This window comes from Fusarium odoratissimum (assembly GCF_000260195.1).
Source record: "Fusarium odoratissimum NRRL 54006 unplaced genomic scaffold supercont1.17, whole genome shotgun sequence".
Taxonomy (NCBI): Eukaryota; Fungi; Ascomycota; class Sordariomycetes; order Hypocreales; family Nectriaceae; genus Fusarium; species Fusarium odoratissimum.
Genome location: NW_022158703.1, coordinates 368378 through 391734, shown reverse-complemented (window position 1 = coordinate 391734; position 23357 = coordinate 368378). Strand labels below are relative to the sequence as shown.

General features: G+C 48.0%; 9 protein-coding genes across 11 annotated transcripts; 6 read left to right on the top strand and 3 right to left on the bottom strand.

Annotated features, from left to right (window-relative positions):
• Window positions 1-135: 135 nt before the first annotated feature.
• On the top strand, window positions 136-2944 carry FOIG_10087 (uncharacterized protein; the record flags this gene model as incomplete). Of its 2 annotated transcripts, none has more annotated exons than XM_031210380.1 (9): window positions 136-218; window positions 326-469; window positions 522-640; window positions 686-877; window positions 921-1465; window positions 1512-1785; window positions 1833-2008; window positions 2056-2230; window positions 2290-2944. In XM_031210380.1, the coding sequence occupies 9 exons, from the start codon at window positions 136-138 to the stop codon at window positions 2754-2756; spliced, it is 2175 nt and encodes a 724-aa protein (XP_031059858.1). In that variant the 3' UTR covers window positions 2757-2944. The 2 variants fall into 2 exon arrangements, with proteins under 2 accessions (XP_031059858.1, XP_031059857.1); XM_031210379.1 differs by having other exon boundaries at window positions 2056-2239.
• FOIG_10086 (uncharacterized protein) lies at window positions 2909-5163 on the bottom strand (the record flags this gene model as incomplete). The annotated part of the gene is made up of 2 exons (XM_031210378.1): window positions 2909-5035; window positions 5081-5163. 2 exons carry the CDS (start codon window positions 5161-5163, stop codon window positions 3031-3033), a joined length of 2088 nt encoding a protein of 695 aa, XP_031059856.1. The 3' UTR covers window positions 2909-3030.
• A 683-nt stretch (window positions 5164-5846) lies between these two features.
• Window positions 5847-8054, top strand: FOIG_10085 (uncharacterized protein). 2 transcript variants are annotated; one of them, XM_031210376.1, is made up of 6 exons: window positions 5847-6006; window positions 6056-6155; window positions 6202-6221; window positions 6271-6597; window positions 6652-6825; window positions 6874-8054. In XM_031210376.1, exons 1-6 carry the CDS (start codon window positions 5984-5986, stop codon window positions 7970-7972), a joined length of 1743 nt encoding a protein of 580 aa, XP_031059854.1. In that variant the 5' UTR covers window positions 5847-5983; the 3' UTR covers window positions 7973-8054. The 2 variants fall into 2 exon arrangements, with proteins under 2 accessions (XP_031059854.1, XP_031059855.1); XM_031210377.1 differs by having other exon boundaries at window positions 6202-6597.
• Window positions 8055-8523: 469 nt separating this feature from the next.
• FOIG_10084 (uncharacterized protein) lies at window positions 8524-10403 on the top strand (the record flags this gene model as incomplete). Its single annotated transcript, XM_031210375.1, has 4 exons — window positions 8524-8577; window positions 8633-8754; window positions 8800-9333; window positions 9381-10403. Exons 1-4 carry the CDS (start codon window positions 8544-8546, stop codon window positions 10401-10403), a joined length of 1713 nt encoding a protein of 570 aa, XP_031059853.1. The 5' UTR covers window positions 8524-8543.
• Window positions 10404-11036: 633 nt separating this feature from the next.
• On the top strand, window positions 11037-12490 carry FOIG_10083 (uncharacterized protein). The gene is made up of 5 exons (XM_031210374.1): window positions 11037-11162; window positions 11216-11293; window positions 11351-11420; window positions 11519-11835; window positions 11886-12490. The coding sequence occupies exons 1-5, from the start codon at window positions 11114-11116 to the stop codon at window positions 12293-12295; spliced, it is 924 nt and encodes a 307-aa protein (XP_031059852.1). The 5' UTR covers window positions 11037-11113; the 3' UTR covers window positions 12296-12490.
• Window positions 12491-12836: 346 nt separating this feature from the next.
• On the bottom strand, window positions 12837-14701 carry FOIG_10082 (uncharacterized protein; the record flags this gene model as incomplete). The annotated part of the gene is made up of 6 exons (XM_031210373.1): window positions 12837-13537; window positions 13596-13843; window positions 13946-14072; window positions 14139-14351; window positions 14406-14475; window positions 14600-14701. 6 exons carry the CDS (start codon window positions 14699-14701, stop codon window positions 12837-12839), a joined length of 1461 nt encoding a protein of 486 aa, XP_031059851.1.
• Window positions 14702-16607: 1906 nt separating this feature from the next.
• FOIG_10081 (uncharacterized protein) lies at window positions 16608-17953 on the top strand (the record flags this gene model as incomplete). The annotated part of the gene is made up of 3 exons (XM_031210372.1): window positions 16608-16744; window positions 16795-17557; window positions 17606-17953. The coding sequence occupies 3 exons, from the start codon at window positions 16608-16610 to the stop codon at window positions 17951-17953; spliced, it is 1248 nt and encodes a 415-aa protein (XP_031059850.1).
• A 901-nt stretch (window positions 17954-18854) lies between these two features.
• Window positions 18855-20692, top strand: FOIG_10080 (uncharacterized protein; the record flags this gene model as incomplete). The annotated part of the gene is made up of 3 exons (XM_031210371.1): window positions 18855-18935; window positions 18983-20474; window positions 20523-20692. 3 exons carry the CDS (start codon window positions 18855-18857, stop codon window positions 20690-20692), a joined length of 1743 nt encoding a protein of 580 aa, XP_031059849.1.
• Window positions 20693-21138: 446 nt separating this feature from the next.
• FOIG_10079 (uncharacterized protein) lies at window positions 21139-22926 on the bottom strand (the record flags this gene model as incomplete). Its single annotated transcript, XM_031210370.1, has 2 exons — window positions 21139-21500; window positions 21543-22926. The coding sequence occupies 2 exons, from the start codon at window positions 22924-22926 to the stop codon at window positions 21139-21141; spliced, it is 1746 nt and encodes a 581-aa protein (XP_031059848.1).
• Window positions 22927-23357: the final 431 nt, after the last annotated feature.

Here is a 23357-nt window from a genome sequence, read left to right as displayed (position 1 = left end):
GACTGCAGCAGGGGCAAAAAACCGCTGCAGCGCTTTGAGCTTAAGCTAACGAAACCTTCTCTTCCCCGCCAACCACCGAAACAATTTCTTTCCAATTCATCAGCGCCTTTGTTCTTCATCATACGATTTGCTGCGATGGCGCCTGGATCGACGCATGCAAGGAAAACGTCTGGTACGACTGCAGGATCGGGTCGTGTTTCCAAGAGATCTGATAATGCGTGAGTACGGCGCTGAGACCTGAATCCCCCTGTATCCGCCACGAGTTTCCCCTCACCTTGCAACGTCAACTTCACCTCACTCACCGAAAGTCAGCAACAGATGGGAGCGTTACTGATGGGGATAATAGATGCTCTCGATGTCGCAAGCAAAAAATAAAATGCTCAGGCTCTCATCCCTGCGACGCGTGCAAGAAGCGCAAATTATCATGCGAGTTTGATCAACGCGATCAAAAGGTTCTCGTCACGCGCGGGTAAGCTCACCGCAATTGAATTTTTCGACATGACGTGTTGATGGCTTCAAAGGTTCATTCTAGATTTACAGCAACGCGCTGCGACGAGTCAATCGAGTACCGGGACGGCCGAGTATATCACGCCGGGGTCTTTAGATACAAACATCAATGTTGGAGGACCTTCTGATTCAGGTATGTTTGATCATCTGATGGAGGGCAATTGCTGATTTTTGATAGTCGAACCGCCGCCGCATCTACCATCACCCGCCGGCAATGTCTCTGCTTCGCTGCCCACGGAGGACTCGCTCCTTGGGAGTCATAGTAGCACCAATAGCAGCGGGAAGGGACTGGACCCCATCGCGTCTGCCCTGGTGAATCCGTTGTCATCTGGGCAATCCAAGTTTATGGCCTCAGCGCAAGGTCGAGAATGTAAGCACTCATCGCTTCAAGAGGGCTTCAGCTGACATTTCAGTCTATCTCGGAACATCATCAAACTGGTCCTTCACCCGACGCGTCCTCAGTCTTACTCACGAATACATTCACCAAAGCCCCATTTCTGTCGATAACCTACTCTTCGATGGATTAGCATACGACCTTGGATGGGACGGGTCTCGAATCACTCCAGCACTGGATCCGCCGGTTATGCCCAGTCTCGACCATGCAGTCTTCCTAATCAACACAGTCAAGTTTCACTGCGGCCAGCTATTCCATCTATTCGACGAAGAGACATTCATGGCTTATCTACACGAGTTCTACGCGGATCCGAGCAGTCATATCGCAGCTGCAGGCCTTCCTTACATCCACCTTCTTCTCATCCTGGCTTTTGGCAAAGCTTTTGCCGAGAACAACAACTACCAAGCAAAGAGACCCCCCGGCGCTGATTACTTCGTCACGGCCCTCCGACTTCTACCAAGCATCCATATCCTTGTTTACGAACCACTAATATCGACAGAGATCTTGTGTTGTATAGCTCTATACTTTGAGTCTCTCGACTACAGACACTCATCACATGGATTTGTACGCTCCTCAACGTGCTTCGCCGGCTTGAGCTAACCTTCGACAGATTGGACAAGCCATGAGAGTTGCACTCGGGCAAGGGATGCACACAGACATGCCAGTAGATCAACTAGGAGACCGCATTGTCGAACGAAGTCGAAGGATATGGTGGACCGTTTACGTATTAGACCGCGAGATGACATCTCTAATGGGCCTCCCGCAGTCCGTTCATGACGACGACATTCATCACCAGCTTCCGCACTTTGACGGATCAACACAACGAGTAGCGGCGCTTCATATGCAGATTCGACTTTGCCGGACAATTGCGTCAGTTGGAAGAGGTGAGAAGACCTGCCGCATTATCTGTACCAAGCTAACTAGTTGTTAGGAGTATACGGAGCCAATGGCCGGCTGAACAAGAAGTTCCTACTCAGCACCAAGAAGGTTCTAGAGAACATCGCCGGTCTCGCAGACGAGCTCCAACAACAATTCCCTCTCGGTGCAGATAAAGCGATAAACGGCGTTTCAAGGGTAGCAGGATACCTCCACACTCTATATCATCAGGTAATGTCATTCTTCGGCAAGCCAACGACCCGTGCTGACATCTACAGTGTATCGTCCTCGCGACAAGACCTCTACTACTCTGCTTCCTCAAAATCCGCTTCGAAACCCCAGACTCCATCACTGAAGCCCTCAACTCATCCCAAACTGTCTGGAACCTGATCAAGATGTGTATCGACTCTTCCTACCAAATGATCAACATTCTTGGCTGTTTGCAAAGTCAAGGTCTGCTTGGTAAATCAAGAGATTGATCTCGTCACCGCCATATACTAATTATTCTCCAGAAGCGTTTCTACCATTCGATCTTGAGTCGCTCTTCGTGTCGAGCTTTAACCTCCTCATCGCTCCCGTCCTTGATCCCCGATTCTCAGAATACGACGCTACTTTCCGACATAAGACGCATATCATCTTTAACGAGATGGTAAGTAAGGGCAATCTCATCGCCATGTTCAGGAGATCGGAGTTGCAGCAGCTTGACGATATGTTGGGTCGGTTACCGCGTGAGCAATCCGATACAACACCGATTCCGATTGATGGACAGATCATTGGAGGGACGATTGGCGAGGGTGAAGGTGGGCTGAATGACCTGAATGATGATAATGAGACTATGGATTCAATGTTGCCTGGTATGGATGATTTGGGAATGGATGCGTGGTTTACAACTGCGCAGATGATTGACATGGCGAATTCGATCGCGAACAGCGATACTGAGTTCCTATCACACACTATGATGGAACATGATATTTGGTGAAGACCTTGGGCTGAACTTTGGGTACTGTTGGAGTTTGGATATTGATGGTGTTGAATACGAATTGATGCGCAGGATAGGGGTAATAGGACTTGCATGGTGGTTGGGATATCGGCGGAGTTCACAAAAGCTTTGAGATTATGTAGCTATGCTCACGTTATATCACAAGAGAGAATCATATTCATGTATCGATAAAAGCTAAAAATTTCAGGACGCGTTGTAAAGAGCGCAACAGGGTATCATCAAAGCGAGTCGTATTCAAAAACCCAGGCTTCCATTATCCGACTGCTCTCTCCAATTTTCCTCTCAACACCATCCATGCCTTTCGTACTTGTCCTCCGCTATTAACCCATTCTTCCTTCTTCCTCTGCACTTCATCCAAACTCCTCAAAGACTCCACAGCTCGTTGACCTTTAATATCCATCCTGGAGAACCACGTTCCGTGTAAGCCATACGGTACTCTTTGCGGCAGCTTTACCTTGGCTACCACATCACGCATGTTCTTAGCATCGAGGATCCAAAGCTCGGAGATCGCAGATGGAGGGCAATCACCCGAGGGCAGGAGCTGAGACTCGTCAAAGACATAAAAGAGCAGATACCCATCGTCCTCCGCAGTTGAGGAATCTCGAGGAACAAACCGCGGTTCCTGAGCGTAGTGGTTCGGCGGGAGTCGGAATATGTTTATAGGATCATCCTTCTTTTGTTCTTCAAGGATCTCGCTGACTGACCGTCTATCGACGCACCCAGTGACAGGTGTTGTGTTTATCTTCTTCCCTCGTTGGATGAGGGTCTTGGCATCCACCTTGACAAGAAGATCTACCTTATCAGCTCGTCCGAGAGCAACGCCAAAACAGGAAGTTGATGTGCTGCAGCCGTAGATATAGCGAGCTTCTTGCATCTCGCGATCTGGCCGAACGGAAGGAAACTCGAATGGTATGGCCGAAAGAGCCCACTGGCTTTTGACTTCGTTCTGGGACTTTGTCGCCATGTCAAATTCGTAATAGTACAGCCGGCATTGGTCGTAGTCGTCGGACTCTGCAGTGGGGAAGTAATCGGTCAGACCAGCTGCTTCCCCGGGTGACTCGAGAGCAGGGGCCTCTTTGTATCTGCAGGCCTTTTCCTTCTTGTCATCTGACCAGTCCCGTGCTCGGGTAGACTTAAACCTCACTGGTGGCCGAATGTTCCCTGCTGTATAAACTAGTGTAGAGGAAGTCATCCGACACGCAAGCAGATTAACAGAGGCTCCCCCTTTGCTGGACTGAGACTCCCATGTATTCGCAGTATGGAAGATACAGCATGGCGCTGTATGAAACCACCGCACACTGGATGGTTGATGCCGCGGGAACACGCCAAACCTTGAAGGCTTCGTCGGATCGTATTCTACAACCTCTTTCCCTTTCATCGTGTTGAGAGGATCGAGGCTCAGAGGAAGATCCATGATGATGGTATGACTTCGAGACGCTCCAAAGTCGTGCATCATCCGAGCACCAGAAACTCCAAAGACTGGCTGATTCACAAGTCTGTGCCCGAAATTCTTTGCGTTGCTCTTCGGAAGTACTGAGTAGTGCACGTATGGGGGCATAAAAGTGTTATGATACAGAAGCATCTCTCCAGTAATGGGATCGACTTTGGGATGCCCTGTTGTCCATTCCTTCATGAAGCTGAACAGCCCGCTCCCACCGAACGGAGAGTCGCTATTGTTGGCTGAAGATGTCTTGGCCTCTCCCTCAGCTCGGACACCGTCGAACCAGCCGACAGTATCCAGGGAAGGGAGCTGTATCCGCATAGGAGGCCCACTTTCGCATGTCGCCAAAGCCCTCCCATCGTGATATAAGACAGCAGTATTGGCGACACTGATGCGCTTGATGGCTTGTTGAGATCCAGGTAGGTTCGAGAGAATGACCAGGAATATCGTCCTGAAGGTCGCGAACATGATCTGAAACATAGTCGATAGCGGGTTCACCAGCGTCGTGATGCTTGGCATTATCGGCGACACAACAGAGGTCGTCTTTCTGGATAAGTACAAATCTGTCAAGATGTACTGATTGACAAATTCTGGTATAGTCTTCTCATCCAAAGATGCCTTTCGGAACGCGACACCAGAGAGCATACCATCGCCGTCAAACCAATGGGCATCTTTGCCAAGGTCTTGGTGGCTGACGGGATTGCCGCCATTGCGAACGTACTGACCACCAGTCAGTTCTGGCGGTATGCATCCACTATATGTGCATGGAGTGAGATTTGTTTTTTGATGGATTGGAGCAAAGTTGCCAGTAAGATATCTGTAACAAGTGAGCTTTGTGTTATGGACCGCGGGATAGACTTACGGGTGACGAAGTGCCGGGGAGATATTCTCGTCTGTCTGAGACATTGACGTTTGTGTGAGGGAATTTTGTTGTAGAAACTTCATGATGATATGTGGACTATGATATTACGCGGTATCGAGTTGCGATAGGATGAGAGACTGATAAATCGCGCGCTACGGATCAACGAAGGGAAGAATAGACGATTAGTACTTGGAAAGACTTTCAAGCTACATCGCGAGATGAGTCCAATCAAAAGCGAAAATGGAGATGGACCTATGTCAAAGCATATGATATTCCATGAAGCTATACAAAGTTCACCTACATATACAGCCAGCAGACCACCAGTAACTTAACTATATAACCCAAGGAGATCGAGATGATCAGACAAAGACGTAGGTAGCATCAATCGCTGGATAACACGGCACGAAATGGAGATATCCATCCATCAAAACTACTAGCACGATCTGTCATTTTCTCGAACCGCGTCATAATCAAGTTTGATCTCTATCACGGTAACGGCAATATCAAAAAGACCGAGTATCCCGAACAAGGGTCTCGAATTAATTGATGACAAGTACACTCGATACCCAAAAATGTTGAAGAAAAAAGTCGTGACGTCAACGAGTCCCTGAGATGTAACATGACAGAAAACCTCTCCCCGCCTACACCAGATTATGGTGGTGATGAGGGTGTAGTGGGGTAGCATTATTGTCACCCAAGAAAAACGGACAGGGGTATGTTGTGGCATGAAGGGCTGTGTTAGTGTCTGAAAAACAAACTGTGGACACCACTCAAGCTCCGACTTCTTCCTTAACAACCTTTTCCTTTCAATTCTTTTGACTCTGGCTTTATTTGAAGCCCATCTCGTATGCCGTCACACAATTGATCTGTTTTGCTCACGTACACGAAATAACCTCTGTCAAAATGGGCTGGGAATATGCCCAAGTGTACGTATCTTAGGCGTTGTTGAGGGGCTTTTAACTCATCCCTTGATAGGCATCTGAAATACACGATACCGTTTGGTGTTGTTTTGGCGGCGGTTTATAGACCGTTGATGTCGCGGTTGGATGTTTTTAAGCTTGTATTTTTGATAACGGTGGGTTTTTCTGGGACATTGAAGGGCTTGACGCTAATTTTTGCAGGTTGCTGTTGTTTCTACCATGTATGTTGATTTTGAAGGGGATTTTGTAGAGGCCTACTAACGCAAACAGCCCCTGGGACTCGTATCTCATCAAGAATCGCATATGGACTTATCCTCCTGGCGTCGTGGTCGGCTTGACAGCCTGGGATATTCCAGCTGAAGAATTATTTTTCTTCGTCATTCAGACTCTCAACACCTCTCTACTCTATATGATTCTCAGCAAACCAACCTTTCACCCTATTTACCTTGCTAAAAAGACAGGTTGGGGTAAAATCGCTGGCCAAATTCTTTTCGCATCAGCTATTATTTTCGGCCTCGTTTCTGTTTCCTCTGGCGGCGAGGGCATGTACATGGGCCTTATCCTCATTTGGGCCTGCCCATTCCTCTTGTTTTTATGGTAATACTCAACTTGAGAGACTGTTTCATGCTGGATATGCTAAACAATTGGCAGGTCAATTTCTTATCAGTTCATTGTGAATTTGCCTTGGACAAATACCGCGCTTCCCATTGCTTTGCCAACGTTGTATTTGTGGGTTGTTGATACTTTTGCGTTGCGACGGGGAACATGGAGTATCACTTCTGGCACCAAATACGGCATTGTCTTGTGGGATGGTCTTGACATTGAGTAAGTGGCTACCATCCTGGCAACCTGGAATACTCTAACAATTTGCAGGGAAGCTGTCTTTTTCCTCCTCACTAACACTTTGATTGTCTTTGGCCTCGTCGCTTGCGACAACACGCTGGCCATTCTCGACACTTTTCCTGAGCATTTCCCTCGAACAAAGGGACTACCCAACCTCTTGGTCATCATTCGAGCTCTTATTCTACCTAAAGAGAAGTATGATGAAGAGCGCATTGAAGGTCTCGTCAGCGCAGTTGCTCTGCTCCGAAAGAAGAGCCGCAGCTTCTATCTCGCAAGCGGCACCTTTGAAGGAAGACTTCGCATCGATCTGATTCGGTTGTATGCGTTTTGCCGAGCCGCTGATGATCTTGTTGATGAAGCTCCATCTGTTGATGATTCCAGAGCCTCAATTGAGAAGCTGAGAAAGTTTCTTGATCTTGCGTATGAAGAGAATCAAGAAGAGCCTTCACAGAGACTACGAGGATATGTCACGTCGAACATCCCGGAGATGTTCCATATGGCTCTGCTCCAGCTTCCTACTTATTATCTACCCAAACAACCCCTGGATGACCTTCTCAAGGGTTTTGACACCGATCTTCTCTTTGACAGAAAGTCCGGCGCGTTTCCAATTGAGACTACCGAGGATCTGGATGTCTACGGAAGTCGTGTAGCCGGCACTGTCGCAGAACTTTGCAACCACCTTATTCTCTACCATACCCCAGAATCTGTCCCCGAAGACATCCAGCGCGAAGTTGTCGCTTCAGGTCAAGAAATGGGCATCGCACTTCAATACGTCAATATCGCGCGCGACATCAAAACTGACGCAGAAATTGACCGCGTCTACCTTCCCCTCTCCTGGCTCAAAGAAGCCCAACTCACTCCCGAAGATGTCATCCAACAACCCCATGGCCCTACCATCGAAGCTCTACGTCACAAGCTACTCGATCGTGCTTTTGAAAAGTACAACATGGCAAAGGGCGCTATTGATAAGCTTCCTTCAGAAGGAAAAGGACCAATTCGCGTTGCTGTTGAGAGCTACATGGAAATTGGACGCGTTCTCAGAGAGAAGGGTCCTACGATGAAGAAGGGCAGGGCTACTGTTCCTAAGATGAGACGAATTCGTGTTGCATGGTCTGCATTGAACAAATAGCGGGGCGGGGCGTGGAGGATGTAATGGTAGAAGTCATAGATTCATAGATTATTCATTTCATTCCACTTTGAGCATCTTTTTTGTTCTTTCTTTTTTTATAGAGACTAAAGAAAAGTTTCAAACTACGTCTATACAACGGTTGGAATTTTCTTGGCATCATGAAGTCTCTCTCGTGGCGTCCCAATTTTCATGCCTCACCGTTGACATTTTGACAGCACCACCACCATAAACTCACCAACCAATCATTCAACACGCATCTCATCACCAAATCCACTAAAAGCCCCCCCCAACCAAACCCGTCAATGATCTTCAACGCATCAACGACTTCAAGTCTCCCTCTCAATCTTCAGTAAAACACTTTAATGCCTCAAAATATAAACTGCGCCTCATTCAGCACAGGCTAACTTAGCCTTTCACATGTACGCCAAGTGTCTCGTTAAACGAGTGCGAAGGGAAAAAGTGGATCAAAACAAAATGGAAGACGTCATTGACTCTATTGCTCTGACTATCAAAACCGTTGGCTTCGGGTGAGTCGGTTATTGACTGAGCATCTTCACTTTTTACAGCGAAAATGAGCGACATTAAGAAATCTGTTATTGTTATTGGTATGCTACCCCTAATATCATGAGCTATGAGGAGGTATTGACTGATAATGAATAGGTGCCGGTGTCGGTGGTGTTTCTACTGCTGCGAGACTTGCAAAAGCTGGCTTCAAAGTCACTATCCTCGAGAAAAATGACTTTACCGGTGGACGTTGCTCTCTAATCCACAACGATGGCCACGTACGTCTTCCCTCTCACTCTATTTACGCCCACTAACCTTGTCAGCGCTTCGACCAAGGTCCATCTCTTCTTCTTCTCCCTCGCTTCTTCCACGAGATCTTCCAAGACCTAGGAACATCTCTTGCCGCCGAAGGAGTCGAGCTTTTGAAATGTGAACCAAACTACAACATCTGGTTCGGCGATGGTTCATCCTTTGAGATGTCTACTGATCTCACCAAGATGAAGAAAGCCATTGAAGCTGTTGAAGGCATCGATGGTTTTGAGAGATATCTTGGTTTTCTTCAGGAGTCGCATCGTCATTATGAAGTTAGTGTCGAATCTGTGCTTCGAAGAAACTTTCCTAGCATTTTGAGTCTGGCAAGACCTGAGGTGCTGTTCAATCTGTTCAATATTCATCCCCTTGAGAGTATTTGGACAAGAGCGAGCAAGTACTTTTGGACAGAGAGGTTGAGAAGGGTTTTTACATTTGGAAGTATGTATATGGGTATGAGTCCGTTTGATGCGCCGGGAACATATAGCTTGCTTCAGTATACTGAGCTTGCTGAGGGTATTCTATATCCTCGAGGTGGATTCCACAAGGTTGGTCTTGCAACCCGACATGATAAGTTCCTCACTAACAGCTTCAGGTCGTTGAGGCTCTGGTCAACGTTGGTCAACGCCTAGGTGTCGAGTACCGTCTCTCCACCGGCGTCAAGTCCATTTCCATCGACCAAGCAACCGGCAAGGCAAACGGTGTTGTTCTGAGCGACGGAACGCATTTACCTTCAGACATTGTCATTTCAAACGCCGACCTTGTCTACACTTACAATAACCTCCTACCCAAGACAAGCTACGCAAACTCGCTATCAAAACGAGAGACTTCTTGCAGTAGTATCTCTTTCTACTGGTCTGCTTCCAAGATCATTCCTGAACTCAACGCTCACAACATTTTCCTCGCGGATGAATACCAGGAGTCTTTTGACAGCATCTTCAAGGAGCACCTCATTCCTTCAGAACCATCTTTCTATGTCAATGTCCCTTCGCGCATTGACCCCTCGGCTGCTCCCGAGGGCAAGGACTCTATCGTCGTCCTTGTCCCTGTTGGCCATCTTCTCTCAGACTCTGAAGGAACACATCGAGGTTTGTCCAAGTCTGGAAACTCTGGTGGCCTCGAAACGAGCCAGGACTGGGATAAGATGATCTCTCTCGCCCGCGATACAGTCATTGCGACAATGCGCGCGAGAATCGGCGTTGATCTCGCTCCGCTTATTGAGAACGAAATCATCAACACACCCTTCACATGGCAAGAGAAGTTCAACCTCGATAAGGGCGCCATTCTTGGTCTAAGTCACTCCATCATGAATGTCCTTGCCTTCCGACCTGCTACTCAGCACTCCAAGTACAAGAACTTGTACTTCGCTGGTGCTAGTACACATCCTGGCACTGGTGTTCCTGTCTGCATTGCTGGTAGTAAGATTGTTGCGGAACAAATTCTCAAGGATTCTGGTTTCAAGAACCATCAAATTCCTTGGGCGCAAGATACTGCCAAGTCTCCTAAGGGTGGGCTGGACAAGATGAGCGATTCGTCTTTGACCTTGTTCCAAGGGTTCTTGGGAGCTTTGGTTGCAATTTTGTTGGCTTATTACTATCTTGTCATTGCTTCTAATTAGCGATCATTAGTTGGATTAACTAGGAGTATTTCTTTGGTGCGATTACTTAGTTAGAGATAGGATGAACTCCCCTAATACCTATATCTGCTAGACTATATCCATGATCCTCGAAGGTCAGCATTATGAAGTGAACAACATGACATTTATCTAATCGGAAAGAACCGGACTCTTAATAATTCTCATGCACTGTCCCAGACTGTGCTTGATCTGATCATCTCTAACCCCACCAAAACGTCGATCCCCGTCGCGTTACATGGAATATTCCTATCTCAACCTCAATCCGTCATCATTTTCGGCAAATACATCAATCAGCCTTACAATTCCCACTTAAACTACCGCGGAACCCTCCCTTCACGCTACGGCTACCGGCAACGTTTTTAATCACTTGATACCACGTCTGAAATCTAGTGGTGTGGACTCAACATGTCAGCACGTCATAGACTCAATATCAGCCATCGCAGATTCTGACAGCGTATATTGATGAATGATGCATTTTGTTTTTGGCAATGACGATTCCTCGGCAGTTATTTCCGTGGGAGTTCGGGAGGATCGGATATGAAGTCATGGAGAGGGAAATGGAAAACGTGGGAAGAAGCTTGGCTGCATTTAAGGGTTTGACATACCAGTCATCCTCTTGGCTTGCAGACATAGCATTTTTCGTTCCACGAATACGAAGTTACTTTTTACCGTTGAGTCAACTGTTTTACACCATGGCCGATCACCTGTATGCCAGAAAAAATGATGCTTTAAACGTTAACCGTGAGCCTTATCAACCCTTAGTTAAGACAAACTCACTAAACATTTCACTGCAGCTGACATTGTCAATGGGCAACGCAGCGACATTAACATCACTGTCAGAGGCTCTGACTGGTATTGGGCTGTATGCGCAGGTGTGTACAGTAAAACAACGTCCAGGTTTAAGTAATGGAAAGACTAATTGTGTTCAGTCATGACAGTTTCAACCTTTGCGTTTCTCGGGCTTGGAATGAGAAAGCCTCGCACCGACCGTATCTTCCAGTAAGTTTCATCAGAGTTCCATCGAACATAGTTTCAATCTGTCCGATTCATGACTGTGCACGGAGTTAAGGTGTCATGCGTTTTACTGACATGCTTAGCTACATCACTGCAGGCATCACAATGATTGCATCGATCGCATACTTCACGATGGCCTCAAACCTCGGCTGGACGCCTATCGCAGTTGAGTTTAAGCGGTCCGATCATAGGGTTGCCGGGATCTACAGAGAGATCTTTTATGCGAGATACATTGACTGGTTCTTGACAACCCCCCTGCTACTCACAGATCTGCTTCTTACTGCCGGCATGCCATGGCCTACTGTACTGTGGGTAATTCTCGTGGACTGGGTCATGATTGTCACCGGACTAGTCGGGGCCCTGGTCAAGAGTTCCTACAAATGGGGTTATTTCGCCTTCGGTAAGTCGTCTTCCATGCGTTGACACCACCATCACTAACATGCCTCCAAGGTTGCGCTGCCCTCGCATACATCGTTTATGTTCTCGCTTGGGAAGCTCGTCTGCACGCTAAACATGTTGGACCTGATGTCGGTCGAACCTTTGTCATGTGCGGTTCCCTTACAGCTGTTGTCTGGATTCTCTATCCCATCGCCTGGGGCGTCTGTGAAGGTGGCAATCTTATTGCTCCGGACTCCGAGGCTGTCTTCTACGGCATTCTTGATCTCATCGCAAAGCCTGTCTTTGGAGCCTTGCTTCTCTGGGGACACCGAAACATCGACCCTGCTCGTCTTGGCCTTCGCATTCGCGACATTGACGAGCGCATCTTCCCAGATGGTCCCAACAATAAGACCACGTCTGGACATGGTGCTCGAAACGATACTGCCACTGCCTCTGGCGCTAATGTCAACCCAAACGCTTGAGTGGAAGGCTACGATTAAAAATAATCGGCGGCCTGGTTCTTGGGACCGCCAAGATCTTAGATCTTGGTCTCTTGCACGGTTTTCTGGTCAATTCACCAACTGTTCCTGTTGTATGTTGTTCACGAGTTGGATGCATGTGTATAGTTTCATGTACAGGTACTAGTCTGATGATACCCGAAGTCTGTTTCGTGGCACGGATATGTCTTGAGGCTTGTTCTAATTGTCTAATTGTCTAATTTCAATCTTTATATCTTTAGTCTTATTACATGGCGAAATCTTGCTTAACTCACTCATTGATTCATAACCCGACCTGTTTCGCGAGTTTGGTGGTGCATAATAACCCCTTAAGAGATGGTATCACTCCAAGATGAGTGATAGATGTTTTTCGATGATGTCCCGTAGGTTACTATCCATAGGGGAAATATTCCATTTCGTCTAGCATCCCATCCAATTCTTTAGAGGCTATCAAACCCAACACCGTGATATCCAGTGAACGAAATAATTGTCCTGCAATAAGCTAACTACTACTACCTATCTCAGCTTAGTCTACCTTCCTCTCTTCACTCTTGTCGGGAGTTTGCTGGGGAGTTGAAACTCGCATAGGGGTTCCCTCCATCACCGGTGTGATACCTCCGTTCATGTAGTGGTCCTCCCAGTCCATATCACTGAGATACTTGTAGTCAAGACCTCTGATCTCGTGTTCCTCGCTAGCTCGAAGATGCAGACCAGGGATTTTGCCAATGACAAAGAGCAATATGCACGAGATAACGAATGACCAAGCGGCACAAGTCACAGCACCCGCAAGTTGGAGACCAAGCTGGCGGTAGTTACCATCCCACCAACCACCTTCATAAGCGTCTCCTGATACACCGTCCAGCGCAGGAACATATCCAGTAGCAAAAAGACCTGTCAGGATGTCTCCGATAACGCCACCAATTCCGTGGATGGCGAAGATATCGAGGCCATCGTCAACCGAGAGAATGTACTTATACTTGACACAGTAAAAGCACACCAGCGACGTGACACCTCCAATTACAGGAGAAACATAGATGAGCGTGAATCCAGCAGCGGGTGTGATGCCAACTAGTCCTGCGATGATGCCGCTGCAGAAGCCGACCAAAGAGAACTTTCGGGTATGCAAGTATCCGAGCAGAACCCAAGCGATTCCACCGGCACAAGCTGAGAAGTTTGTGTTTGCGACGACGTAAATCGATCGAAGGCTAAGGTTTGCGGTGCTGCCACCTAAGTTGAGGGGTGAAGGTTAGCTTTCGGCCGCACATCTCAGCGACAATTGACATACCGTTAAAAGCGAACCAGCCAAACCAAATAAGTACAGTTCCAAGAACCATGAGCAATGGGTTATGTGGTTTATAGTGTACAGCTCGCTTGCGATCGGTGATGCTGGCGTCCGGGAGTCGAGGTCCCAGCATGATGGACCAAGCCAGAGCACCAAACCCGGAGGCAATATGGACTGGCCCCGATCCTGCGAAGTCGTAAAGACCTAACGCGTACAACCAGCCTGAGGGATTCCACTCCCAATAAGCTAGACTACAGCGGCGTTTGTTAGTGACTCTTCACGAGACGAGGTTTGGTCCCCGCTGGGTCCACGGCAGGGTTGCGATCTAGGGGAGACTGCGACATATAACATACGGGTAATACACAAAGGTTGTCCAGCACAGAAGGAACACCATGCTAGGCCACAATCTGCCTCTTTCCAGCATCGCTCCAGCCAGAATCATGGCAGTGGCGGTAACGAAAGTGACTCCGAAGATCGCATCTGGGGGAAGTAATAGTCAGCATTGGAGGAAGATTGAATTATGCAATTGCACTCATAGATACATACATAGGATCTCTGGGATATCAGAGTTTGCAATCGATGGCTGGGCAAGGACGTTGTGGAATACGGCGAGCGACAGGTCACCCAAGATTGGGTTTGTAGTTCGAGATTGATACAAGCTATAACCATAAATCCAAAATTGTATGCCTACAGCACAGGCGCAGAAAAGAGACTGCAGGATTATCGTCAATGCTGCTTTCTTCCTATGCATACCGGCATCTGTGTCGTGTCAGTGTATGGAACCGAGTATCTCGATGCATCACAAATCCTTACAAAGAAAGCCGATTGCAGGAGTGATCTGCCAGCAAAGAATTGTGCAAACAAGCATCCATGCCATATCGCCCTGTAAAACATCATTTGTTAGATCTGGAATCTTCACCGAAGTTTTCGTGGAAGCGTAACATTGGGATGAGAGCCGGTGGAGCGAATGCACAATCCGGCCCTTCGTCTCGCCGAGAATGACTAACCTTGTCATAAGTAGCATTCAAATCATGGGTAATGGGATTACCGCCCGTTGGATCGTCATTGTAATCGGGCCACTCAGTGACCGGAGTGATTGTCGAAGCCATGCTGTATCAAATTGGGCAGAGGAACAGGCAGTACACGCTGCTGGGCTCCATCCCGACGGCAGAACCCACTGTCTTTAATGGCTTTTCCCCTATTGAGGCCCTGAATCCTCGTATCTCAGACATATCCTACTGTTTTGCCAAGAAATGGGTATCATAGCTGAATCGGGAACATTTTTCCCTTTCCGGCGAAACCACCCGAGATAAGAATTAAGGTACAAGATAACGTTGCTTCATCGCGACGTGGCGTAGATTCCTTATCTTTGGCTGCATGATGTGTGGTTGGACAGATCTGAGATCTGCAGAGATAACGGACAAGCGGAATGTTTGTTGCCCTGGCTTCAATGCGTTTCGGATCAGTATAGTACAGAATAAAAGAGCACGTCAGGTAGCAGAGTTCCTCCAAAGTACTCTATATAAATCCTCTAATCTTAAGAAGGCGTCAAAACTAATGCAAAACCTCGTAGAACTTCAGCTAAACTCTAGCCTAATCTTATGGCATTTTAGGTAATCTTAGTACCGCGCCTCTATTGATGGCAGAAGGTGAGTTCATGACTTCACGTCTCGCAAGAGCCAATGGTAAGTGATTGTTGCCCGGTGCCTTGCAGGGGATGGAATGTTGGTCGGTAGTTAGCTACGACCTTATCTTTGGCCAGGTTCGCTAGTTGAGAAACGCGGAGAAAAGCCTGAGACCTATTGGCGGGGAGCGAGGCCACGCACGCGTTGTTCAGTCTGCAAGGTCGAGCCAACTTTAAGGTTGCGATAAGAGATTATGCTTATCTCTCTTAAGAATAAGGAGAGCCAATTAGAGAAATTTTTGGGCCCACTCTGGCCGTTGAGTAGAGTGAGGCTACCCGGTAGTCCAGTGACTACCTCTGTTGGGAATCCCAATGTTTGCGTTTGACCGGCCATCAGATCATTTGAATAACATTTATGTATTTACAGATCTTCTTGTCTAGCTTCTAGGCCAGTGTTTGCGCTTCTTCCGGAGAGCAGAAGCGTACGCCGTGCACATATGTGAGTTCTTGCGTAGAAAAGACTAGGTAAACAGATTCATAAAGGAGGGTTGCTGCTTCGCATCATTTTCCCGCCTTTGGGATTAATACCAGCACCTCATGTCGAAAACTTCAATACAGGAACCGTAAGTAAGAGATAGACTCCAGGTATTTAATAAGGACTTCACTCTGAGCTGTCGTTTTTTGTAACAAGTTCGAGTGATGGTCGAAGTTGAAAATGTGTGGCTCTGGCCCATGACGCGCCACGCGTCCGCGGGAAACGAAACATGTTTTCTTACCGAGGCAGCGTAGTTGAGGCTCCGTACTTGCTTTGTCATGGTGCTGTTCAAAGAAAAACACCACCATTCATGGTAATAATTCTGTTCGTGGCTAAGTTGCGGTGCCATGTTGTAGCCAGTCGAATCAGCCCAGCATGATTGATCTCAGGGTGGCCGAAAGCGCGCCCCTTCAGTTTGACGCGTCTTCCCACGATTTATTGACTCCCGAGCCTGTCAAAGTTGAAGGATACAGCGGGACATTTCCGGGCACTAGTGACTCGATGCTAGCAGTGGTATTGATTTTCATCGAACTACGGTAACCTGTGACTGGAATCTCCCTCCAGCGCGAGGTAATCATCGGCCTCGGTGGCGATCGATGAAGCCATCGGATAAGTGGGGACGGCATCCCGGCCAAAACGGGCACCGACTCACAAGGCCGGCTCCACAGCCATGAATGTCCCGACATGCCGATCCGTCATTACATGAAGCTTTATTTGTGTCGTGTTTCTTTATATACAAGCCTTTTTCAATTTTTTTTAGCTTAAAATGAGCTATTATGAGATTATTGCTATAACCTCCTGTTAGATTCTGGCATTCCAATCATCATCCAGCATAAGTTATTCGGTTCACTCAGAAATGACCAACCAATCTGTTATAGTCGTCGGCGCAGGCCCTGTTGGCCTTTTCACAGCCTTGATCCTTGCCCAGAATGGAATCAAGGTGACAGTGATTGAGGCAGACGAAGGGATATCCCGTAGTCCACGAGCCGCAGTGTATGTTCTCTCATCCAACTGCCATTCATTCACTGACATACCAATCGCAGACAGCTCCCTTGCGTTAATCTCGAGTTTGCCAAGGCTGGGATCATCGAAGAGGTTTTCGAGTACGGTTGTAAAAGCGAGCATGGATACTCTTGGCGAGACGGATACGATACAACAAAAGTCCTCGCGGACTTCGCGCCTCCACCATCAGATAATCCCAATCTTTGCGCAGCCCTGATAGGGCAAGACGTCTTATCGCAGATCTTCCTCAAGCATTTGATCAATACGGGAAATGCGGAGATCATCTTCAACCACGCCTTCACTCGTGTTGAAGACCATGGCGATTCAGTTACTGTTCACGCTCGGCGTGTACTTGATGGTCAAGAGCTAACCTTTAACTGTCGGTATGTCGTCGGAGCTGATGGTGGTAAGAGTTCGGTTAGAAAGTCTTTAGGCCTGTCTCTCGAAGGCTACACCTGGCCAGATATACGGCTCATTGCAGTCAACATCCTCTACGACCTTGAAAAGTTAGGCTGGAAGCATGGTAACTTTATCGTACATCCTGAGGATTGGGCAATCGTTGTGAAACGTGGACCAAGAAATCTGTGGAGGGTTGCAACCAGCGTTCCATTTGCTCAAGGCGCTGATGGGGAGCCTATCACTGACAAGACTGTTTTCCCCATCATTAGAGAGAGGCTTGCTAGGATCTTGCCAGGTAACACTGATGAGGTCATCTACCTCCAAGCAGCTCCGTATACGATTCATCAGCGCTGTGTGTCGAAATATCGGGTTGGTAACATTATCCTTGCCGGAGATGCTGCCCATGTAAGTTCTTCCTTACCGCCAAATACTTCGCCTCTAACCACTCTCTAGCTCAATAATCCAGTTGGCGGGCTTGGACTGACTACGGGGTTACTTGATGCCGCTCATCTGGGCAAAGCTTTAACGCAGATTCTAAACGAGAATGCCCCAGAAACAGTCCTCGATGAGTACGCAAAGGCCAGGCGTGATGTCTATAAGAACATCACAGATCCATTATCGACTGCGAATCTGTTGAGGTTGAAGTCTACTGCCCCTGAAGATGTCGCCACGAGGGAGGCATTCTTCAAGATGATGAATGATCCGAATGAGAAAGCCCAGGTGTTTGCTGGAATGGCAAAGGAGATGGGGTTATCGACTACCTTGGATATGAAGGATTTGGGACCAAGACCACAGCTGTGAACTGAAGAAGAATAGATACAGTGGTTCCCCGCTTGGAATGAGAGAGAGTCTTTAGCAGTGTGGCAGTGATGCGTAGCTTAACATTGGCCTGTGTCCAATGCCACATTATTTGCGATTATAAACTGAAGTCTCCAACATTCACACGATATGAAGTAAAACATTGGGCTTGATGCCAGTCTATCGCCCTACTGTCCAAATATATATATATATATCTGTCTCTCTCTCGCTATCGCAACTACCGATCGATTATTTCGACGATGGCTTTACACAGGATCCGGATGGCCTGCGGACCTGTTGTCCGCTTCAGTGAGATGACCAATAAGTAACCAACGAAAGCCCGGCGCCTTAGCGTATGTACAACTCGCTAGACCTGTAAGTTTGCCACTCAAATCATTATTGATCACCTCATCCCAATGTTTTGTCGTCTGCCGCCTGCGTCACTGCCGTTCAGAGGAAGTCTTCTGCGCATGCGTGTTGTCTTCTTAATCTTGACCTTAGTTGCCGAGTTCAGAGAAGCCAGTGCGTTTCTTTCTAGCCTCTCCAAAGGCAGAACACTACTGTTTGAAGTGGCGGTGCGGTGCTAAATGGCCGGCGCGTCTACGGACCCGCGGTCGCCGTGAACGCCGTCTCCACCAACCCGATGTATCTGTCAACGTTACCCCAGATCCCAATTCGGCACTGACTGGGGTAAACCTGGGGAACAGGCCATTCATTCTTTCGCTATTTGCCCCGACACCTTTGCAAATACCGTGAAAACCAGCATGCGAATTCCAGCCACCGGCATTCAGACACGGATGTGCCTTGCCTGCAACCTTGATATAACATAGCCCAATCCCACGGTGTTTTGCTACTGGCATCTCCTTGCATCTCAAGCATTCAACCTCTGAGTTGCATCGCCAACATGGCTTCCCAATCCTCCATCCACGCTCCTTTTGAGCAAGATGCTACTCGAATTCACTCCAAAACGATGATATGTCTTTTCGTAAGTCACTCTGCACTTCCGACACCTCCAAGCTAATCACAGCCCAGGCCGTCAACATCATATACCTGACACAAATCCTCTCTCTCGTCGGCACAGGCCTCTTGGCAAATACCATGGCCCAAGTCGTCGGTGGTACTGGACAAACTGTCTGGTACTCATCATGCATCACGATCCTCACCGTCGTCCTGAATCCACCCATCGGCCAAGTTGCTGATTACTGGGGCCGCAAAGCCATCCTCGTCGTTATGCCACTCGCCGGCGTTGTGGGCAGCATCATCGTGTCCCGGGCTCACAGCTCCGGAACTCTCATCGCCGGGTTCGCTATCTTGGGTCTCAACTACGGAAGCCAGTCCCTCTCTATCGCCGTCATGTCTGAGATTCTTCCTCGGCATTATCGACCTATTGGACAAGCAGTTGGGAGTGTATCGACTGCGCTTGGTGCTATTATTGCTCTGCTCATGGGAGGCGGGCTCCTCCGTCACGGTGACAACTCCAACTATCGCATCTTTTGGTATGTGACGGCTGGTCTTTATGCTCTTGCATCTCTGGGCTGTCTCATTGGATATAATCCTCCACCTCGAGATCTACAAGTCTCATTCGATGTTTCACAAAAGCTCAAGAGCCTTGACTGGGTGGGGTATGCTGTGTTCGCGCCGGCTCTTGTCCTTTTTTGTATAGCTCTATCATGGTCTCAGAACCCATACTCCTGGGACAGCGCCAACATTCTCGCACCTTTTATCATCAGCATCGTCGCGCTGATCATATTCATTGTGTATGAGTGGAGGTTCAAGAAGGACGGCATGCTTCACCATGAGCTATGGAGGCATAGAAACTTCGCCATCTCCCTGTTTATCATCTTTGTTGAAGGTATTGCGTTTTTCGCAGCCAACTCCTATTTCGTCTTCCAGATTTCTCTCGTCTACGATGTCGGCTTCCTCTCAGGTAGTGTCAACTTCGCCATCCTATTTATCGCAGCGGGCGTGTTCTCTCCTGTATTTGGCTTGTGGTCCTCTAAGCGGAAGACTCTTCGGCCACCGCTCATCTTGGGCGCCATCTGCTTTCTTGCTTTCTTCATTCTACTGGCAACTTCAAAGATTGACACTCCTCGATATGCTTTCTGGATATATCCTATCCTCCCTGGCATTGCGCTCCCTTCCATCGTTCCATTGTCCATGGTTTCTGCGCAATTCGCAACAACGCCGGAGCTGATCGCTCTCACATCTGCTATCATGATCAGTATTCGCAGTCTAGGGGGGTCAATTGGTCTAGCAATCAACAATGCCGTCTTGCATAATGCCTTGAATAAAGAGTTGCCCAAAAACATTGCAGAGGCAGCTCTGCCACTAGGACTACCTGCTTCGTCTCTTCCTGCACTTATCCAAGGGTTGGCATCCCAGAACAAACAGGCAGTGGCTGCTGTCCCTGGCCTTACACCTGAAATCGCGCAGGCCGCAGTCCTGGGCATGAAGAAAGCGTACTTGATCGCGTTTAGAAACGCATGGATTGTTTCGGCTTCCTTCTGCTCTCTCTTGCTTATATGTAAGTTCAATCTATCTACTCTATTAGAAACTGACTGACCAAAAGAAGCCTGCTTCTTCATCAAAGAACAAGAATCCGAGTTCGATGCAAGCATTGATGCGCCTGTTGAGATTAATTCCAAGACCCTGGAAGTTGATGAGATCGTGCCGCAAAATATGCAGGAGAAGCAGTCCGAGAACAGGGCAGAAGTGAGCCATCAAGAGAACAGTAGCTCTTGAATAATCCCACTCATACCGATTCTCTTGGATATATCATGCAAGTTGTGGAGTACTTAGTTTTCTACATCTATTCATCAACAGGCCATTACTGGAGTACATAGCTTCAATCAGACTCATGATTAACTTTGTCATAATGTTCTCGTTATGGTCAGCTAAAAAGACACTACCAGGTTCCAACCATTCTTAGCCACATGGTCTCCGCTCTTGCACTATCCCGTTTTACTACAGAGGCTTTACCGTGATTATATCGCCTGTGTCCTGCCAGACCAAAGATAAGGTCTACCACAGCCAACAACGTAGCTCAAGCGCTCGGAATGACCTTCTTTTTCGTAGTAGATAACATAGACTAATATCTGTACATGATTCAATTTTTGTTGTGACTTTTACAATAGATTCTTCTATCTTTGTATCATAGCTCATCTGTGCCCTAGCACTTCTTACTTCTATCATAACTGTAGGTAGTTGAGATGTTGATGATCCTCATCAAGAAAGTTGAGAGAAAGCCCACTGTTCCAATCTGATTGAGTGTCTCCTTGCACGTATCTGGGCAAGCCTCTCCCAGCCATATTTGCAAGTTCTGTCATCAAAGTCTGTGCATCTCCCAGTTCAGTCGGCTGAAGAAGTTGCTGCAGCTCACTGTCACTAGAGCTGCTTTCGGTTGACATGCTCTCAGCTGTCAACTCCTCCCCTATGGCGGGCTGGTCGTCTTTCCGATTATTGGGGACACGTGAAGGGAAGAATAACGCAAATCGCTTCTCAAATGAGTTGTCCTTGTCGCGGCGCATCAACGAAGCCTTCAGATCTGTCCCTAGTTAGCATGAAAGGATGTTGGCCAACAGGCGACACGTACTTATTACAATTGAGGCAAGATTCCATACAGTGGCATACTGCGACAAGACCAGACTAACCAGCTCACTGTTATGGTATCCGGTATATGAAGAATCAGCCATATCCTTTGACGGATATGCTCGGTCTGATAACAGACAGCATGCCAGGAAAGGCTGGCATAGAGGGATATAGTCCGGATACCAATGATAGAAGATCCGTGACAAATGACGAGGCGAACGCAATGTCTCTGGATGTTCAGGTTTGAAGGTGGCCTGTATGGTCGTGCGGGTGCAAGTCAACATGAGATGCATGCCAATAATCCAGTTATGTCTTGCCGCATCGCCTGAAGATATCTCTCGCTCTAGGGTCTCCAGGTTGAACCGCTGAGACGTTGCGAGTGAAAAGCACGTAATAGCATCAATGAGATCCTCTTTATCCCGCTGGCAGGTGAACCGACCCGCTGCAAACTCACTCGCGACGCTCAAGAGAATATTGGCTATGAGGAACCATGCTCGCGGGTCCTGATTCGGAGAGTCGAGGAGGAGCTTCCAGACCTCACTGGGCCTTGGGTCGACAATCGGTGACTCAACGGGTTGGTCTGCAAACCATGCCTCATCACTGACCGGAAGCTTGACCATCACCATCGACCGGTTGATCGAACTTGGCCGTCTTGACATGAGGGAACCAAAAGTATCGAGTTCCCAAGTGATCCAAAACGCACGGCGCTGCTCTTCTAGAACTGACCAATCGCTTGATTCATCCTGTTCATCCATACTACACAAGCTTAGGTCGTAGGCTAGTCGGACACAGACGCCCGCAAGGATCCAGGCACGGTGAGATGGGCCGGAAGCATATTCGTAGGCGGCTAGTAGGACGCAGCCTTGCAGATATTCCAGACTTGGTGCTTGGTCGGCTTGACACTTTTCGTAATATGCATTGGCCTTCTCCATAAAGGCCTGTCCACGATCTGGAGCTGGAATGCCATGAAACCAGGGATCTGATGAATGCCTGGCTGCTAGAGCAAACATGCCGCAGAGCAGCAATGCTTCAGTATTGGAGTGGTTTCTGTCATCGCATACGCCGCTCTTCATGAATCGGGCGAAGAATCGCGGCTTGTGAAGAAGCGGAAGCCATCCTTGGGTCTTTGCGAAAAAGATGTGAACAAGTTCGGTCAATACAGGCACCGGTATGCCCAACCAGGTAGGTGCCTCTCCTTCTGTTGAGCGGAAAGTAGATGCTGGTGATGTTGAATCGTCACCGACGATGCTTGTGCCCAAGACGATGATTTCTGACTGTGATTCTTCGGTACTGTCGTCTCTCATAGGCTGATCCTGTTCTCTGTCTAGAGAGTTTGGTGTATGTATATCGTTGACTTTCGGAAGCTGCTCCGTCTGGGACAACAGCATATCGATGTCTTGCCCATCGCCCAACCGTGATTCAAGCAGACTAACGAGACGCTCTGATTCGCACGTCAGTACTCAGCCGTTAGTTCAATGCGTTAACCTGGATTTACCGAGCTTCTGTGAATCGATCTGACTCCCCTGGCGACGTCTCTGAGGCGTCTTTCGCTTTGTTGGAAATGTGCAGGATTGGCCAGTTCTTGTACATAAACCGCAGTTGGGTTTTCTCATGTCGCCTAAACCCTGGTCAACTCGCGTTCGGAAACGGTAAATCGAAGCTTACATCTTGTCTTCTTCCTGTTGAAAAGTGTTAGCGTGCGTAAATCAAGAAGCTGCGTAGAGAGGCTCACATACCGTCTGCATTCGAAACAGGCGCGATGGCCCTTCCACGTCTCAGGTGGAGTCGAACGTTCTGTATTATCTTGTGTCATTTTGAA

Bases quoted from the DNA above. Each gene is read 5' to 3' on its own strand.
- FOIG_10083 (XM_031210374.1), top strand. From the start codon at position 11,114: ATGGCCGATCACCTGTATGCCAGAAAAAATGATGCTTTAAACGTTAAC. The intron at 11,163-11,215 runs GTGAGCCTTATC...ATTTCACTGCAG, and splicing joins TGATGCTTTAAACGTTAACC to CTGACATTGTCAATGGGCAA. The intron at 11,421-11,518 runs GTAAGTTTCATC...TGACATGCTTAG, and splicing joins CGCACCGACCGTATCTTCCA to CTACATCACTGCAGGCATCA.
- FOIG_10085 (XM_031210376.1), top strand. From the start codon at position 5,984: ATGGGCTGGGAATATGCCCAAGT. The intron at 6,007-6,055 runs GTACGTATCTTA...ATCCCTTGATAG, and splicing joins GGCTGGGAATATGCCCAAGT to GCATCTGAAATACACGATAC. The intron at 6,156-6,201 runs GTGGGTTTTTCT...TAATTTTTGCAG, and splicing joins AGCTTGTATTTTTGATAACG to GTTGCTGTTGTTTCTACCAT.